Source organism: Aethalodelphis obliquidens, unplaced genomic scaffold (assembly GCF_003676395.1).
Source record: "Aethalodelphis obliquidens isolate GAN/ISIS:26980383/991018 unplaced genomic scaffold, ASM367639v1 scaffold9, whole genome shotgun sequence".
Classification (NCBI taxonomy): Eukaryota; Metazoa; Chordata; class Mammalia; order Artiodactyla; family Delphinidae; genus Aethalodelphis; species Aethalodelphis obliquidens.
Genome location: NW_020837953.1, coordinates 48,762,179 through 48,780,680, shown reverse-complemented (window position 1 = coordinate 48,780,680; position 18,502 = coordinate 48,762,179). Strand labels below are relative to the sequence as shown.

At 43.9% G+C, this 18,502-nt stretch overlaps 1 protein-coding gene across 14 annotated transcripts in view; it reads right to left on the bottom strand.

Annotated features, from left to right (window-relative positions):
• NPHP4 (nephrocystin 4) overlaps nt 1-18,502 on the bottom strand; it is a 139,011-nt gene that overhangs the window by 54,924 nt on the left and 65,585 nt on the right. For all 14 annotated transcript variants that reach the window (XR_003433472.1, XR_003433471.1, XM_027110398.1 and 11 more), the window contains 2 exons: nt 16,132-16,314; nt 7,904-8,042 (listed from right to left, as the gene is read on the bottom strand). Coding sequence is in view for 12 of the 14 variants with exons in the window: in XM_027110398.1 (XP_026966199.1) it covers nt 7,904-8,042; nt 16,132-16,314 (322 nt within the window). In the remaining 2 variants the exon portion in view is untranslated. The remainder of the gene's footprint in view (nt 1-7,903; nt 8,043-16,131; nt 16,315-18,502) is intronic.

Below are 18,502 nucleotides of genomic sequence, written 5' to 3'. Positions count from 1 at the left end.
ATCACAAAGGGCTCGTTTAACATAACAGGAGCTTCTATCAATTGGTAAAGACCAGCAACCCATTAGAAAATTGGGTCATCTATTTACTACTTCCCACTTTAACATTTTTTGAACATTTAAATATATTACATTTTCAAAAGACTTAATAAAATAAAAATTAAAAAATAGAGATTACTCTGGCTACTGTTTGGGTATGTTTCAATAAAGACTATTACACATTAAAAAAAAAGAAAAAGAAAAAAAAAAAAGGATCTGCAAAGTATGGCCCACTGGTAAAGTTTGGTGCACGACCTGCGCTTATAAGTAAATTTTTATTGGAACACACCCATATTTGTTCACTTACACATCCTCGATGGCTTTCACTGAACACCAGCAGAGATGAGTAGCCGTGGCAGAGGTCATCTGGCCCACAAAGCCTCAGATATTTCCTATCTGGCCTTAAAGTCTGCTGACCTCTGCCACAGATGAACCTCAAATATGGAAACAGAAACATAAATCCTGAACACAGGTTAATCAAATCAAGACAGGTGTAACTAAGTTCCCCACATATTATTCTCTGTCTTATTCTTTAATGGACTTTAGAGCAGTTTTATATTCACAGCAACTTTGAGCAGAAAGGACAGAGAATTCCCGCATACTCCCTTTTCACATAGGCACAGCTTCCCTGCTGTCAACACCCCACCCCAGAGTAGGACAGTATTCTCTCTGCTACCTAAATATTTGGTGGTTTATTCACTTACTGTCTCTTTTTAAAACGTACCTGGCACTTCACAGACTGTCAATAGGGTTTGCTGAATGGGTAAGGGGAGGGCACGCTGAGCAAACCTATCCGAATAAACACTCCCTTACTTTCTTCCAGAATGCTAATATAAAACGGTAGAAGCAGGGCCAACACTAAGCTTTCCGGCCCGGCGGGAACCCACTTCCCTAGATGGCAACACGGGCACTGGTTCGTACCCATCAAGGACTCTGGGGTCAACAGTAGCTCTGTGCAAATACTGCATTTCCTCCTGACCTGGTGGTCGCCCTGTTTCCAGGGAGATTTGGGATCTGTATTTAGTTGGGCTGAAAGGGGGTATGAACATGTGGCCACCGATGCTGCCAGCCAGCAGGATGACAAGATCAATGCAGCTGACAGCAACTGTGAAGCCCTTGCCCCGAGCCGGGCAGCCTGCGCACCCCGACAAACCTCTTTTCACCTAACCCTCTCCATGACCTCTGAGGGTCTTTGCCTGTTTTTCTTGTCGGTTGTTTATCTCCTTCTTACTGATCGGGAGGAGCTCTTTCTATTATCTTTCTTCCTTCTAATCTCCTCATTCTTTCCATTACTTTTTAACAGTTTTATGTATTGCAGGTATCTTTTAGTCTGAGGTTTGTCTTTTTTATATATATAAATTTTAATTTATTTATTTACTTATTTTTGGCTACATTGGGTCTTCGTTGCTGTGGCGCGGGCTTTCCTCTAGTTGTGGTGAGGGGGGCTACTCTTCATTGCGGTGCACGGGCTTCTCATTGTGGTGGCTTCTCTTGTTGTGGAGCACGGGCTCTAGTCACATGGGCTTCAGTAGTTGTGATGCATGGGCTCAGGAGTTGTGGCTCGTGGACTCTAGAGCGCAGGCTCAGTAGTTGTGGCGCACGGGCTCAGTAGTTGTAGCGCACGGGCTTAGTTGCTCCATAGCATGTGGGATCTTCCCGGACCAGGGCTCGGACCCGTGTCCCCTGCATTGGCAGACGGATTCTTAACCACTGCACCACCAGGGAAGCCCAGTCCTGAGGTTTGTCTTTTAACTTTGTTTATGGAGTCTTCTCTCATAGAAAAGCTTTACATGTTAACATTATCACGTTTCTCAATCTTCTCTTTTTGGTTTGTGCTTTGTCTATCTTGTTTAAGGAAGCCTTCCTAACCTCAAGGTCATAATAATATTCTCCAAACTTTTTTCTAAGATTCCTCAAGTTTTGTTTTTCATCTGTAGGCCTTTAATCCATCCATTTTACAGCTGAGGAAACTGAGGGACAGACACATTAAGCAACTGGTCTAAGGTCACCCAGTTGGCAAGTCTGGATTCACAAACGAAACGCAATTGATTTCAAAGCCACTTACATGCTGCCATGCTGTCCGTTTCCTTTCAGAACCTGCCTTCTTCACTCAGCACACCGTTGTGAAGGTTCAGCCATAATGATATGCAGAGCCCTATCTTGGCATTTTCACTGCTATATAGCACCCACGGTCCAAATAAATCAGCTCATTCAGCCATCCCCCGACTGGGGCGCAGGCAGGTCGTTCCCACGCTTCAGCCACTAAACACAGGCCCCGTGTCATATGAACTAGTTCCTCTCTGCAGTGGGCGTCTAGAAATGGCATTTCCCAGCTGTAGGGTATTAACTAAATACTACAAAATTGCTCTTCAAAGTGGTCGTACATCCTGCATTCCTCCCTGTGTGGTGGGAACTCCTCGCTTCCCAACTCCTCCTCAACCTACATGCTCTTAGCCGGCCAGGTTTTTCCAACACGAGGGGCATGAAGTGATTTCTCATTTTAATTTGCATTTCTCTGATTGCTAGCGAAACTGAGCACTTTTGCGTACGTCGATTGGTTGTTCTGGTTTCTCCTCTGTGAATTCTCTCCTCACATCCCTCTGCCCATTTTTCTGTCCTGTTATGGACCATTCCTCATTGATTCGGAACAACTCTTTCCATCATCTTTCTTCTTCCTGATCTTCTGATTCTAAAATTTCTACAGTTCTGTTTTGTAATCCATCCAGAATTTGTGTACACAACATGAAATTGGGATCTGATTTTCCATTTTCCACCTGGACAGCCAGTCCGGCGCTGTTAACTGACTGGTCCGCCCTTACTCTTGTGGCAGACAGAATAATGCTGCCCACCGCCCCACCAAGCGCCCACATCCTAATCCCAGCAACCTGTGAATACACTGCGCTAACGCCACCTAGGGAACCAAGGTGGCAGATGGAATCGCGGCTGCTATCAGCTGGCCTGGAGACACAGAGACTGTCCTGGATGGTGGAGGGGACCCAGTGTAACCACAACAGTCCTTATGAGTGAAAGAGAGGCAGGAGTGATTAATCAGGGTCAAAGAGAGACGTGGAAATGCTATTCTGAATCTGCCTCTGAAGATGGAGGACGGGGCCAAAGGTGCCGCTGGGCCCTGGGAGCCGGCAAAGGCGATGAGGCAGATCCTCTCCCACGGCCTCTGCAGGGGCGCAGCCCAGAGACCTCGACTTCAGTCTGTGAGACCTTTGCACTGCTGATCTCCAGAACCGGATGATACTAACTTCATGCTATTTTAAGCAACTAAGCTTATGATAATTCGTTATAACAACAGTAGGAAAGTAATACGCTCCTTATCTGTAATTTGTCATACATCACGCTTCTTATTTTGTCTTGTTATCTGTTGATCTATGTCTGTACCAACATCATACTGTGCTAGTTACTATAATTTTGCCGTTAAGCTTGCAAGTCAAGAAAGGGGAAGCCTCTCTTCTTCAAAACTGCCTTGGCTATTCTTGAATATGTAATTTTTTTTATTTTCTTTTTGCGGTATGCGGGCCTCTCATTGTTGTGGCCTCTCCCGTTGCGGAGCACAGGCTCCGGACGCGCAGGCTCAGCGGCCATGGCCCACGGGCCCAGCCGCTCCGCGGCACATGGGATCTTCCCGGACCGGGGCACGAACCCGCGTCCCCTGCATCGGCAGGCGGACTCTCAACCACTGCGCCACCAGGGAAGCCCTGTAATTTTTTAATTTAACAAAGAGAATATATCTTAAAAGAAAATAAGTACACAGTACACAAGGGAGACGCCTTCTAGGCTCAGGGCACGAGCCAAGACTGAAAGTCATGAAACGCCGACATGTTTAGTGAATCACACGCAGCACAGAGCAGCCAGGAAAATTTTCAAAACCACTGGACGATCAGCCCTGGGGTGGATGATTTCAGTAGCCTAGAAACCACTAACAGCAGGCAAAGCCTTCTACTTCTGACCAGATTTTCCCTCCCATCTGAAACAAAAATTTTTTAACAGAATATATAAAACAAGTCTTTAAGACACTGGAATTTAGGCAGGAAAGGATCCTGAGGAACTGGAAACAAAAGAAGTAAACCTTCCAATTGTTCTCACATCACAGTGTTGAGTGATTCTTCAGACTGCAGTGCAGGGAGGGGAACCCAGACAGTGCACAGTGGGGCCCTGATCTGAAGACCAAGCTGAGAGCCCAAGGAGACCAAGGAAGCTGGAGTCTGCAGGGCCAGGAGGGGTGCACAGAGAAGGAGCTCCAGCCACTTAGAGGGTCCCTCCAGGATTTAGTAGATCACTGAAGAGGAAACTACCCAAGGATGGGCAAAGAACCACCCAAAAAATTAGAGGGACCAGTACACAGGGTTCACCCGAGGCCGGAAAGAAGCTGTCCTCACAGACTGCTAAACCTCATAATTCAGGGACATCAGGCAGAGTAGCAAAAGGGGTCTTGTCACCTAGTGAGGAATAATTAGCCCTAAACTAAATGCTGATCTGGTCCCATCTAACAAATCTTAAGGGCAAGACCCAAAATGACCAAACCGTTTCCAAGGCTCAAGAGTATTTATCAACTACAAAAATATTCCGTCCCCAAAAGGAGAAAACTCACAATACCTGGAATCCAGTAAAAAAAATTATGAATATAAAGAAGCAGGAAAATACAACCCAAATTAGGACAAAAATCAATCAATCAAAACTAATCCAGACCAAGATATTAGAACTGGCAAAGATATCAAAGGAGGGACAAACTTTGTAACATTATCTCCAGATTTCGGTAACTTGAAACTAAACCAAGCTAAAATGAGAATTCACTCACTATCTGGGTCACTATCTGGGTCATTTCAAATAGGGAAAAATACTGGAACATTAACTGCTGGGCAGGTCTAAGAGGTCTGCCTACCTCTGCCTCCTCTGGAGAGGAAGACTAAAGCATGAGCTTGTCAGTGGTTGTACAGGTATTTCCCATGTTCAAGAAGCAACAGGAAACACTGGACATGGAGGACAGAAAAAGACCCTGAGAGAACTTCTGGAGATGAAAACTACAGTATCTGTGATGAAAACTGCACTGGATGGGATTCATGGCAGATCAGGCACTGCAGAAGAAAAGATGAGTGAACCTGAAGGTGCAGCAACGGGAACGATCTAGGACGGGACACAGAGAGAGCAGACACAAATAGAAGTGAGGCTCGCTGCCTGATACACGCGTAACTGGGGGCCCCAAGGGAGAAGAGAGAGGAGGACAGAAGAAGGAATGATCAAAATTGTTCCAACTGTGCTTTAAAAGACCCAGAGATCCAAGAAGTTCCGTGAACCCCAAGCAAAAAGTCAGTTAAAGGACAATTCTGGGAAACAGAGGCAGCGGCAGACCAGGCTTTAAATCTCCTCTAAGGCCCTCATGAGAACAGACAGGGCAGCTGGGAGAGCAAACCCGAAGTCCACAGTCACAATGACAGTAGGTCAGGCCGGAGAAGCCAACAGGGTCATCCCCTCCTGGATGACCATTAGATTAGACTAGATGCTGTTTCCAGTGCCATAACTACATCAAAATTCAACACCGGAAATTTCCTTTCCAGAAAAGGTAATTATATTCTTCCCTTAACGATAGCTGTATGGGTTTCTTCTCTAAGAAAATGATCTGTTCAGACATTTCTAAGGACCAGGGTAAACTGTATTTATTACTTTAAACTGGGTTTATTACATTTCACTACTGTCCTTTTAAGTCACTTAATCAAAAACCAGAGTAATCATATTTCTATCTAATCACAAGATATACATACTTTTATAATCTAGGATACTATCCTTCTTTCATACTTACATTTCTTAGAGGTTGGTACTTGTTTTATTTTTAGAATGTAACTATGAACATATGTCAAAGAAGGGAAGATAGTAGATTTAAAGAAGGGAACAGGTTAGAAATAAGTTTGACTCTGTTTAATATTTTTAACTATATATTCTATGCTTTCCATGCATTCAACTTTATCAAATAAAATTGGAAATTTATTCTAAACTGACTCTGATGGAAAACACATGCCTACCACCCACCACTGCAAGGGATTCTAGCAGATACTCTGGCAATTCCTCAAGTATAAGTGGTGCTGTACATTCCAGTACCACTTATATAAGATGAGATTATTAATGTACACACTGGTGGTAAACAGCAATCCTGAGAACAGTCTGGTAAGCACAATATTCAAAACTGGAAAGAACAAAACAATTAAAACCATCAAATATACAGCCTTCGGGGAAGAAGGAAAATACTTAATAATGTGCTTGGTCCCAAAGCACTCAACTATTAAGTTTTGGTACCTGAATATGTTTAAATATCTCGGAAAATCCTGGAAGGTCACAAAGATGGAGGCCAGTACATCAAGCTCTAGGCCGGAGAAACAAGTGTGCTGCTTCCACCAACTGTAAGATTAAATTCAGCAAGACTGGGACTTCCCTGGTGGTCCATTGGTTAAGACTCCGTGCTCGCAATGCAGGGGGCCTGGGATCGATCCCTGGTCAGGGAACTAGATCCCACACGCATGCCGCAACTAAGAGTTCTCATGCCACAACTAAGGAGCCCAAGAGCCACAACTAAGGAGCCCACCTGCCGCACCTAAGACCCAGTGCGACCAAATAAATATTTTAAAAATAAACCAGTGGGGGCTTCCCTGGTGGCGCAGTGGTTGAGAGTCCACCTGCCAATGCAGGGGACACAGGTTCGAGCCCTGGTCTGGGAAGATCCCACATGCCGCGGAGCAACTGGCCCGTAAGCCATGGCCGCTGAGCCTGCGTGTCCAGAGCCTGTGCTCCGCAACGGGAGAGGCCACAACAGTGAGAGGCCCGCGTATCGCAAAACATAAAATAAAATAAAAATAAATAAACCAGTAAATTCAACAAGACCAGTTTCCAAAAACTAGAATCTCAACTCATAAAAAACCACTCCCAAATGACAGACTCACTGGTGCCTTTGCACCAGCACCCAGGACCTGCTGCCCAAGAGACACTGCCCAGCCCTCCATGGACACCCAGCAGTGTCCATCAGAGGAAATCCACCTGGTTGGAGGATGGATGGACATTAAGCTCCCCTCTACAGCTTACACTTTTGTTCATTCCCTACCTTTCTGACTTTCTAAGAGCCTAACTGCCCATGATCTAGAACATTCTTTCAGCCAGCGAGATCCCTAGAAGCCGAGGGCCAAGGGCTCAATGCTCTTTCAACTCTCCTCCTAAACTCCTCCTCTTCCCGCGACAGGTGGGATTCCCCACCAGGACACTAGCTGCCTGTCCTTGGGAATAAACTAAGAGGCCCTGAACACAAGGTACCGGCCTCAGCAGAAGGTGTGGTGTAGCCAACACAAAGCTGACAGCCGTGGTCACACGTGGGGACGCCACCACCCACAGGAAGGGCATCACTCTGCTGACAGCCCTCTACCCCTTTCTTAAAGCCACGCCCTGAGGTCATGCCCTCCCCACTCTCAGACTGTGCTCCAAGGGAGTAGAAAGCACTTTTTAAAGACAGCAAACTCACGGCTACATTAACAGTACAAAATAAAGCTGGCAGTCCTTGGCTTTCAGCCAGCCTCTGATTCTTGAGCCCTGTATCTGCAGGGCACCCACATGATGTGTCCCTTTAAGGGTCACCAACAGACCTTCCCAGGCCCTCGGTCAGGGAGCTGCAAACAACAGGGCTGACTCGTGGCTGAAGCACAAAGTGCTGGGCCACGCTTCATCACTGCCCAGTTCTACACCTCTGTATTCAGCAAAAACTCAACCAACTGATTCAAATTAAAGTCATCTGCAGTAAGTATCTGAGAAATGTTGCTGTACTGGGCACAGATGGAGCTGTGCCACGAGCTAGAAGACTCAGCTCTCTACACACACTTACTTGAAGGGGAGGTGGGTGGCTTCCGGGAAGGCCGCTGCTCTGCCTTGGGGCGAATGGCGTGCTCCATGGGCGTGTCCAGGTGTCCTTCAGGGCTCAGTGAGTACTGGAACTGGACTGTCCCCGACTCCACCTGCTTCACCTACAATCGACCACAAGACTGGTGACGGCCACGCTCCCTTCATCAGCACCCTTCGGTTAGAACAACTCAACCAGGAACAATTCTCCCGGCCCTAAGATGATCAATGAGAATCAGAACCCCAGGAGACCACCATCACAAGAACACCCTCACCCAAGCAGAAATCACAACATTGCTGCTCCAGTTTCGAATGCGTTTTTTAATTAACCTATGTTATGTTGACTGTTTCCCTTTTGGTGTATAGTTCTTTGAGTTTTAACACATGTAACCACCACCACAGCCAGGGTACAGAACAGCCCCACCACCCAAAACATTCCCTCACTGCCTCCTTGTACACCGTCCCGCCAACACCCAACCCCGCAATCTACCCCTCTCTTCTGTCATATAAATGGGATCACATGCTATACAACCTTTGAGACTGGCTTCTTTCACTCCCTGCGATACTGATGAGACTCTCCCGGGCCGTGGTGTGTACCCACAGCCCGTTGCTTTTTGTTGCCGAGGAGTTTTCTATTGTACGATGCACCCCAGTGTACTTATCCGTTCACCCATTCAGGAACATTCGGGCTGTTTCTAGCTTGAGGGGTTATAAATAGAGCTGCTAGGAACACTGGTATACATATTTCTGTGTGACATAAGTTTTCATTCCCATAAGGTTCACTTCTCTACGAGTAGGATTGCTGGGTCATATGGTATGTGTATATTTAATTTTACAGGAAACTGCTGAACTGTGACTTGCTTCTGGACTCTATTTCATTCCATTCATCTATGTGTCAATGCCTTTACCAACAGCACTTTATCGTGATTACTGTAGCTTTAATGAAAGTCTTGAAATTGTGTAGTATGAATCCTCCAACTTTATCGTTCTTTTCAAAATTGTTTTGACTCGAATTCCTTTGCTTTTCTGTATAAACTTTAGAATATATATATATTTTGTATATATATATACAAAAAAATCATGTAAGGATTTTGATTGAAATTGCATTAGACCTATAGGTCAATTGGGGGAGAATTTCTATCTTTACTATGTTGAAACAGTCTTCCAATCCATAAAGATGTCTCTCCACTTATTTAGGTCTTCTTTGCCTCAGCCTTTGTAAATAATGCTGTTTTTCAGATTTTGCTTTTCCAACTGTTGTTAATGTAAAGACATGTGATTGATTTTTCTATCTTGACCTCCTGTTGTATCCTGCAATCTCCCTAAACTTGTTTATTCTAGGAGCTTTTGGTAAATCCCTTGAGATTTTCCACACAGAGAATCATGTTGTCTGCAAATAAGATTTGTTCCTTCCTTTCCAATCTGTATGGTTTTTAAATTTTGTTTTCTTGCTTTGTTGCACTGGCTAGCACTTCCAGTACAATGTTGAATAAGATGCTGAATACTGTGTATGGGCATCCTTCACTTGCTCCTGATCTACGGGGAAAAGAATTCAATCTTTCACCATTAAGTGTGATGCTAACTAAAGGATTTTTGTAGATACTCTTATCAAGCTGAGGAAGTTCCTCTTTATTCCTGTTTGCTCAGTTTTTGTCATAAATGGATGTTGAATTTTGTCAAATGCTTCTTCTGCATCAATTGTTATGATCATACATTTTTCCTTCTTTAGGCTGTGACTATGATGAATTACATATTTTTGACTTTCAAATAGAAAATAGCCTTGCATTTCTGAGATAACCCCCAACTTGGTCATGGTGTATTATTCTTTTTCCATATTGTTGGATCCAATTTGCTAATATTTTGTTGAGCATTTTGCATCCAAGTTCATGAGGCTTATGTATCCATAGTTTTCTTTTCTTGTACTGCCTTTTTCTGGTTTTGATATCAGAGTAATGCAGGCCTTGTTACACGAACTAGGAATTGCTCCTATCTACCCCACTTTCTGGAAGAGAATGTATAAAATCAGTGTTATTTTTCCTTAAAGGAAAAAATGTTTAGGACAATTTACAGTGAATAGGCCTGGACAGTTCTTTTTCAAAAGTTTTTTAACCATGAACTCATTTTCTATAAAGTTATAGGACTACTCAGATTATCTAGTTCATCTTGGGTAAGTTTTGATAGTTTGTTGTTTAAGGCAAACTGATCCATCTCATCTAAATTTTCACGCTTATGGGCATAGAGTTGTTCATAGTATTCCTCTAATATCCTTTTTATACCTATGTGGTCTGTAGTGGTATCCCTTCTTTCATTCCTATTATTAGTAATTTGTGTCCTCTCTTTTCTTTACTCTTTCAGTCTTGTTAAAGGTTTGTCAATTTTATTGAGCTTTTTAAAGAATCAGTTTTTTATTTCACTGGCTTTCTCTAGTTTTTCCTCTACTGTTTTTCTGTTTTCAGTTTCATTAGTTTCTGCTCTTATCTTTGTTATTGACTTTCTTCTGCCTTGCTTTAGGTTTATTTTCTTCTTCTTTTTCTAGTTTCTAAAAGTGGAAGGTTAGATTATTGATTTGAGACTTTTCTCTGTTGTTATATAAGCACTTAACGCTATAAATTTCCACGTAAGCACACTTTAGCTGCACCCTACAAAATCTGATATGTTGTATTTTCATTTTTGTTCAGTTCAAAATATCTTCTATATTTTCTTGAGGCTTCCTCTCTGACTTATGGATTATTTAGAAGTGTATGAATTTCCAAGTGTTTCTAATTTTTTATGTTACCTTTGTTATTGGTTTCTAGTTTAATTCCATTATGATCACAGAATATACGTTGTGTAATTTCAGTTCTTTTAAAATTAAAGCTTGTTTTATGATCCAGGATATGGTCTATCTTGGTGAATGTTCCATGTGCACTTGAAAAGAATGTGTATCCTGCTGTTGTTGGGTGGAGCGTTCCATAAAGGTCATTTAGATCCCGATGCTTAATGATATTGTTCAGTTCTATATGTTGGTGATTTTCTATCTACATGTTTATAGTTTACTCCAAGAGGAGTGTTGAAATATCCAACTACAACTGTTAATTTGTCTATTTCTGTGCTATTAGTTTTTCGCATTTTGAAGCTCTATGTTAGATGCATACACTTTTAGTATTGTATGTCTTCTTGGTGAATTGACTCTTTTATCATACGTAATATCCCACTTAATTTCTAGCAATTTCTTTTGCTCCAAAGTCTACTTTGTCTGGTATTAATAGAGCTACTCTAGTTATCCTTTGAACAGTGTTTGCACAGAATGGTTTTCCATCCTCTTACTTTTGACCTACTACATCGTTGTATTTGAACTGAGCTCCTGGTAAACAGCATACAGTTGGACCTTGAGTTTTTATGCCACCTGACAACTTCTGTCTTGAAGTTGGTGTGTTCAGACTATTTATATGTCATGTAATTATTGGTGTGTCTGGATTCAGAACTATCATTTTACTATGATTTGTTCCCTCTGTTTTTCATTCCTGTTTCCCCTTTCTTGCCTTATTTTGAATTATTCCATTTTATCTATCTATTGGGTTTCTCACTGTCTCTTTGTATCCTATTTTTAGTGAGTGCTCTAGGGTTTACAATGTAAATATTTAACTTTTCACAATCTACTCAAAATCTATATTTTATTACCGCAAGTGGAATGTAGAAAGCTTATCACCCTACAGGTCTCTTTACCTGCCCCCTTTGTATTATAGCTGTCTTACCTATTATACCTACATACCTTAAGAATCCTATCAGACACTGCTATACTTTTTGCTTCAACCATCAAACATATTTTAAAGAACTCAAAAGGAGGAGAATACTATATTATAGTTATCATTTTTGATGCTCTTCCTTCATTCCTGATGTACCAAGCTTTCATCTGGTATCATTTCTCTTCTGTCTGAAGAAATTCCTTTAGTAATTCTCTTAGAGCTTGTCTCCTGCCAATGAATTCTCTTAGTTTTAGTTCATCTGAGAATGTCTTTATTTCACCTTCGTTCCTGCAGGACTTTTGCTGGAACAGAATTCTGAGTTCCGGGGTCCTTCTGCTACTGCTTTTAAAATGTTGCTCCATCTCCTTCTGGCCCCCATGATTTCTGCTAAGGAACCCACAGATATTCAAATTAGTGTCTGTGTGTAAGTAATGCATCATTTTTCTATGGCTGTTTTCAAGACTTTGTCTCTATTTTTTAGCAGTTTGATTATGATGTGTCTGGTTGTGGATTTCTTTGCAATTATCTCTGGGTTCACTGAAACTCTTCAATCTATAGGTTTAAGTCTTTTGCCAAATTAGAGGAGTTTTCAGCCACTGTGTCTTCAAATGTTTTTTCTGCACAGAACCCTTTCTCTTCTACTGGGACTCTGACGACACAGGTGTTAGCCTTTGTGGTCCTGCCCCACACGTCCCTGAGGCTTTGTCCACTGTCTTCCAATCACTTTTCTCTCTGTGGTTCAGACTGGATAAATTCTATTGATTTACCTTCAAGTTCACTGACTGTTTCTTCTGTCATTTCCATTCTGCTATTGAGTCCACCTAGCGAATACTTTACTTTGGCAATTTTATTTTTCAGTTCTAAAATTTCCATTTGCTTCTTCTTTATCTTCCATCTCTTTGCTGAGACTTTCTAACTTTCCCTTTGTTTCAAAAGTGTTCGCTCCGATTTACTGGAGCATTTTGATAATGCCTGCTTTAAAGGCTCTGTCTGATAATTCCAACATTTGCGTCACCTCGGTATTGCTGTCTGTTGAATGTCTCTCCCTTACGAGTGGAGATTTTCCTGGTTCTTTGTCAGTTAAGCTTAGCTTGTATCATGGACATTCTGAATGCCACATTATAAGATTCTGAGTCTCGTTTAAATCCTATGGAGAATGCTGGTATTTTTGTTTAGTCAGGAATCCACCCAGCTGGGTTCAAGCCCCAGTTTCCAACCAGCTTCCTGTGGGTGGTGGTTTCAACACCAGTTCCATTTTCAAAGCCTGTGCAGTGATACTCAGGCCTCTCCTGCATGTGGTCCACCCAGTGGGCAACCCCACCCACAGTCCAGTTCTCAAAGTCTGCGATATGCTGTTTGGGGTCAGATTCAGGCACGTGAAGCTGGGGGTTAGCTCAGCATTTCTTAAACAACTTTATGGGGTACTTTCCAAGCTCCTCCCTCTCCAGATCCCCCTAGTTCTTTCCAGTTTCCTCCCCTTCCAATCCTCTGGCCAGACCCCTCTGTGCTGCACACCTCTGGCAACAGTGCCTGAATGCAAGGCCAAGCAGTGGGGGGACAGAGTGGGGTTGTTCTTTAAGTGCAGGAGTGTATAAAAGAGCTAAAGGTCCCATCTATCATTACTGTAAGACAATATGCAATTTCTAAAATTGATATACTAAGAAATAACAGTAGAAGCATAATATTTAGAAAACAAAGTAAATACCATATGTCACAGCTAAGAGTTGAAAGCGGCTGCCTCTGGAGATACTAATTTTTTTAAAGACAATTATTTGCTCAAGGAAAGAACACAGGAGTTGTTTAAGAAGGAAAACATAATCATAATACACTACTTACCTTCACAGTAAATAATCATAATAACATAAACCGCAAAATTTACTTAGTAAAAAATTATAGGATGTGTATAGCATGTATTTTTTTTCTTTAACATCTGCCACTCCTACTCAACTGTAAGTTCCATGGGATTAGAGATATTTTTCCCAGAGCAGATACAGGTGTTCAATAAAAAGTCACTGAATGAACAAATAAGATAAAGATCTGACGGGTGCACAGGCAGAGACCAGGCTTACCTAGGTTTCACCCCTCTGACTGGGCAGATGCTGGCACTGCTACATGAGATGAGAAATACAGGAAGAAGCAGAGCAGCACTTTTAGAGAGCAGGAGAGTGGATCAAGTCTGTGACCAGTGGTAGTTTATTATTTTAGCTAATTATATCTGTTTAGAGTAGTGGTCCTCAACTGGGGGCGATTTTGCCCCCAGAAGAACACATTCAGCTATGTCTGCAGACATTCAGGCTGTCATAACTGGGGGGATGCTACTGGCATCTAGTGGGAAGAGGCCAGGGATGCTGCTTGACACCTTCCAGTGCCCGGGACAGACCCACAGCAAAGAATTGCCTGGCCCCAAACGCTAATAGTACTGAGGGTGAGAAACCCTGATTAGAAGTGATATTCCTCATGAAAAATGATGGTATTTAATATATTTGTGTCCTTAAGACAGGCAAACCTTCACAACACTTATGCTCCAATATAGTTTACACACTTAAAAAGCAAAGGAAATGTAGTGGCATGAGAAGGCTAAAATTAAACAGAATAAGGATTTATTCACATACATACGTACACAGAGAGAGATAGAATGAGAACGAGAAAACGGCAATGGCTTCAGGATTTCTAATGGCAATTTTATAATAAGGGCTCAAACCAGACCATGTGGGAGTGCAGCAAAATGTGACCCCATAACCAGGGACATTGCTCATAATAAGAAAAGCTGCACCATCAGCTGCTCCCTTATTCAGGTTCCCAAAGCATAAGCCAAACCATAAATAATAACACGGAAGATAATGTTTGTCACTAGACTCAGCACACGGATGACATACTGATATAACAGGTCTGGTCCTTTACCGAAGAAAAATTAGACAATTGAGGCCTAAAAGACTCCTGTTTGTGCTGCTGAGACGGGACGGGTATATTTCAGGAATGTCAGCAGAAGAATCAAACAACACACCCAGGCAAAAACGCTGTCACAACCCATTAGTAGTGTCAGGAAGGACTTGGGACATCAGCCAGAGCAGTGGTGTCACACGGTGTCTGTGGCCCCCAGGTCTCTGCTCCCCACCCCGCAAGGCCGCCAACAGGCCAGTAGAGGCTAGGGGATAAGACACACACACACACGCTTCCACTGGCCCTGCCCCACTTTTATTTGCTTTCTATACTGGGGATCAGAGAAAGCTTCATTTCAAAATGGATTTTTTTTTAAGTCCTGCTGTGGTCCCTCCCCTCCAGACACAGCTGGAGAGAGTTGAGGTCCAGTGGGTGTGAGTGACAAGCCCCAAAGACCAGCCAGGGCAGTGCCCACCGCCCGGCTCCCATCCCAGCCTTGTGCACACGAGACACAGCCCCCAGGGCACCAAACGTTTCAAGAGGGCCTTTTTATTAAGGGAACCCTCCTACACTGTTGGTGGGAATGTAAGTTGGTGCAGCCACTGTGGAAAACAGTAGAGAGGTTCCTCAGAAAACTAAAAATAAAATTACCGCATGATCCAGCAATCCCACTCCTGGGCATATATCTGGAGAAAACTCTAATTCAAAAAGATACATCCATCCCAATGTTCACAGCAGCACTATTCACAATAGCCAAGACAGGGAAGCAAACTGTCCGTGGACAGATGAATGGATAAAGAAGATGTGGTACATATATACAATGGAATACTACTCAGCCATAGAAAAGAACAAAATAATGCCTTTTACAGCAACATGGATGGACCTAGAGATGATCACACTAAGCGAAGTAAGTCAGAAAGAGAAAGACAAATACCGTACGATATCACTTGTATGTGGAATCCTAAATATGACGCAAATGAACCTGTCTATGAAACAGAAACAGAATCAGGGACACAGAAAATAGACTGGTGGTTGCCAAGGGGGAGGGGGTTGGGGGGGCGAGTCTGGGATTAGCAGCTGCAAACTGGTGTATTTAGAATGGATAAACAACAAGGTCCTACTGTATAGCACAGGGAACTATATTCAATACCCTGTGATAAACCATAATGGAAAAGAATATGAAAAAATGTACATATATATATATATGTTAACTGGGCCACTTTGCTGTACAGCGGTAATTAACACAACATTGTAATTCAACTATACTTCAATAAAAAAATAAATTTAAAAAAAAAAAGAGGGCTTTTTAAAAAGCACAGAAGTGGATCTCATGGCACCATGTATACAAATAAGGGTCACAGGCCACCTTGAGAGACTGATACATGACCGGGGACATTATGGGACCCCAGATAAAACCGGCCTCAGTGAGTTCACAGCCGACTATGACTCAGAAACCACACTTATTTTTTAAGGGCACAGCCTTGACATGAAAAAACAGAGCTCATGAAACATCAGCAAACGTATTTGTCAGCTTCTGATTTTGAAAATGCAGGAACTTGCTAGAAGCTCGTAGAAAATAATCATACTTACGGAGCCTCTAACAATTTACCTCTTCGGAGCTCATGCTGGCTGGGGGTACCTTATAGACCAGACAGTGCGAGGGGTTGGGCTGGATCCCACCCTGTAGAGGTAGCGTCACCCGCCCAGAGCTGGCTTCCAGCACGGGGCTCCAGACAGCCCACCGCACCATGTGCATACACGCCAGGTTCGACAAGGAGGTGACCGCAGCTGCCTGGAATGGAAACAAAGCACATTGGTCACGAGTCATTACCAAGCCCACTTGGGTGGGGGAAATCAACAGTGCTTTCCCGGTAAAATTTCACTAGAGAGCAAGGCAGGCGGTCATCACAAAAGAAAGAACCACCACAGGAGGAGGACACGACATCACATCAGTGGCTCAAAGAGAGCAGAGAAGCCAGCCTCCGGTTCTGGGACCCCCCCCACCAACCAGGACCCTCTTGAAGACCAACTCCATCTTTATGACGCCTCCTCTTCCTGTAGGATCTTCCTGCAGGTTTTCAGACACTCTGTGCCTTGCCAACATCTACCCAAATCCATGAATAAAACACCAGGAATGGCACTCTGTGTTAGTGATGAGACACTTTGTAAAATGATGAAGAAAACACGTGGATATTGGGAGACTGGGATTGACATATACACACTACTATGTATAAAATAGATAACTAAGGGACTTCCCTGGTGGTGCAGTGGTTAAGAATCCGCCTGCCAAAGCAGGGGACACGGGTTCGAGCCCTGGTCCGGGAAGATCTCAGATGCCGTGGAGCAACTAAGCCCGTGTGCCACAACTACTGAGCCTGCACTCTAGAGCCCGTGGGCCACTACTACTGAGCCCACGTGCCACAACTACTGAAGCCTGCGAGCCCATGCTCCGCAATGAAGGGTAGCCCCCGCTTGCCGCAACTAGAGAAAGCCCGCGCACAGCAATGAAGACCCAATGCAGCGAAAACTAAATAAATAAATAAAATGAAAAAAATGATAATAAAAAAATAAAATAGATAACTAATGAGAACCTACTGTATAGCACAGGGAACTCTACTCAATGCTCTGTGGTGAATGGGAAGGAAATCCAAAAAAGAAGGGATATATGTATACGTATAGCTGATTCACTTTGCTGTACAGCAGAAACTAACTCAACATTGTAAAGCAACTATACTCCAATAAAAATTAATTTAAAAAAAAGAATACACGTGGATATTCAATTTAGGGTTATTAGCACACAGTTTCTCCCCCAAAGTTTCAGCTCCTAATGGTATGTTCTATGTAACTTACGTGTAATTAGGAAATCAGTCAGGCAGAATGTTACATGCTGTTCCTTCTTTCACTGTCTCTATCATTGGCCAGATGCAAGGGAAGAGGACCCCAGGACACCCCAGAATTAGCCTCCACGTTCAAACAAAGCCATTTTCACAAATACGGCTTCAGGGCTTGATTCAGTAGCGTTTTAAAGAAACCACTTTCATCCGCTTATTCAAAAAGCAGCAAGAGGGACTTCCGTGGCGGTCATGTGGTTAAGACTTCACCTTCCAATGCAGGGATGCAGGTTCGATCCCTGGTCGGGGAGCTAAGATCCCACATGGCTCATGGCCAAAAAAGCAACACATAAAACAGAAGCAATATTGTAGCAAAATTCAATAAAGGCTTTAAAAATGGTCCAAAAAAAGCAGCAAGAATAAAGCAGAACTCAGAGCGGGCCGTGGTCGGGTCCTGAAATTCCTGCTCGGCTGGGCAACAAGACTTGTGATCCACCCCATTATGGCAGCTTCAGAGACAACGGCTCTGCCCCAGGTCCTGAATGGCAGATTCTGCAGGTTCCCTGGCACATCGGCTCCCCCAGGAAGGCCATTTCGCAGCCAGAGGACATGGGGCGCTTGGCGACACCAGGTGAGACTGGAGCCCAGGAACAGCGCTTTCCAGCCCAAGAGCCCAGCGGCACTAACCGCAGTCAGACTGACAGCCGGGACTCGGGGCAGCGGCCACGCCCGCCTCTGCCCCACAGTTCCCAGCCTCGGTGGTAATGCTGCAGAGAAGCCACCCAAAGGCGGCAGGTGTAAAATGCAACGTGGCCACAGCATCTCCCTTCCTGGGAGGACGAGCACAAAGGCCCGCGTGGTTCCTCAGTGTCGCCCGGCAGCCGAGGGAGCCGATGGTCCTCCGTCCCTCTTGACCACCGGCTGCACGCACTAACCCCGCCGCCCCCAAACTCAGGCCGTGGTCACAGGGAGGCTGACAGCCTGCAAGGAGGGGGCCTCGGACTCTCGGAAGGAATGGAAGCCCAAGCCTGCCTGTGATGGTGCAGAGCATGGTCCCAAAGGAAAGGCGATGCCAACGGGGACCCTCTGACCCGAGCTGTGTCTGGGGCCACGCAAGCAGGGAAGGCTCCAGCGGTGTGCCCGGGGCTC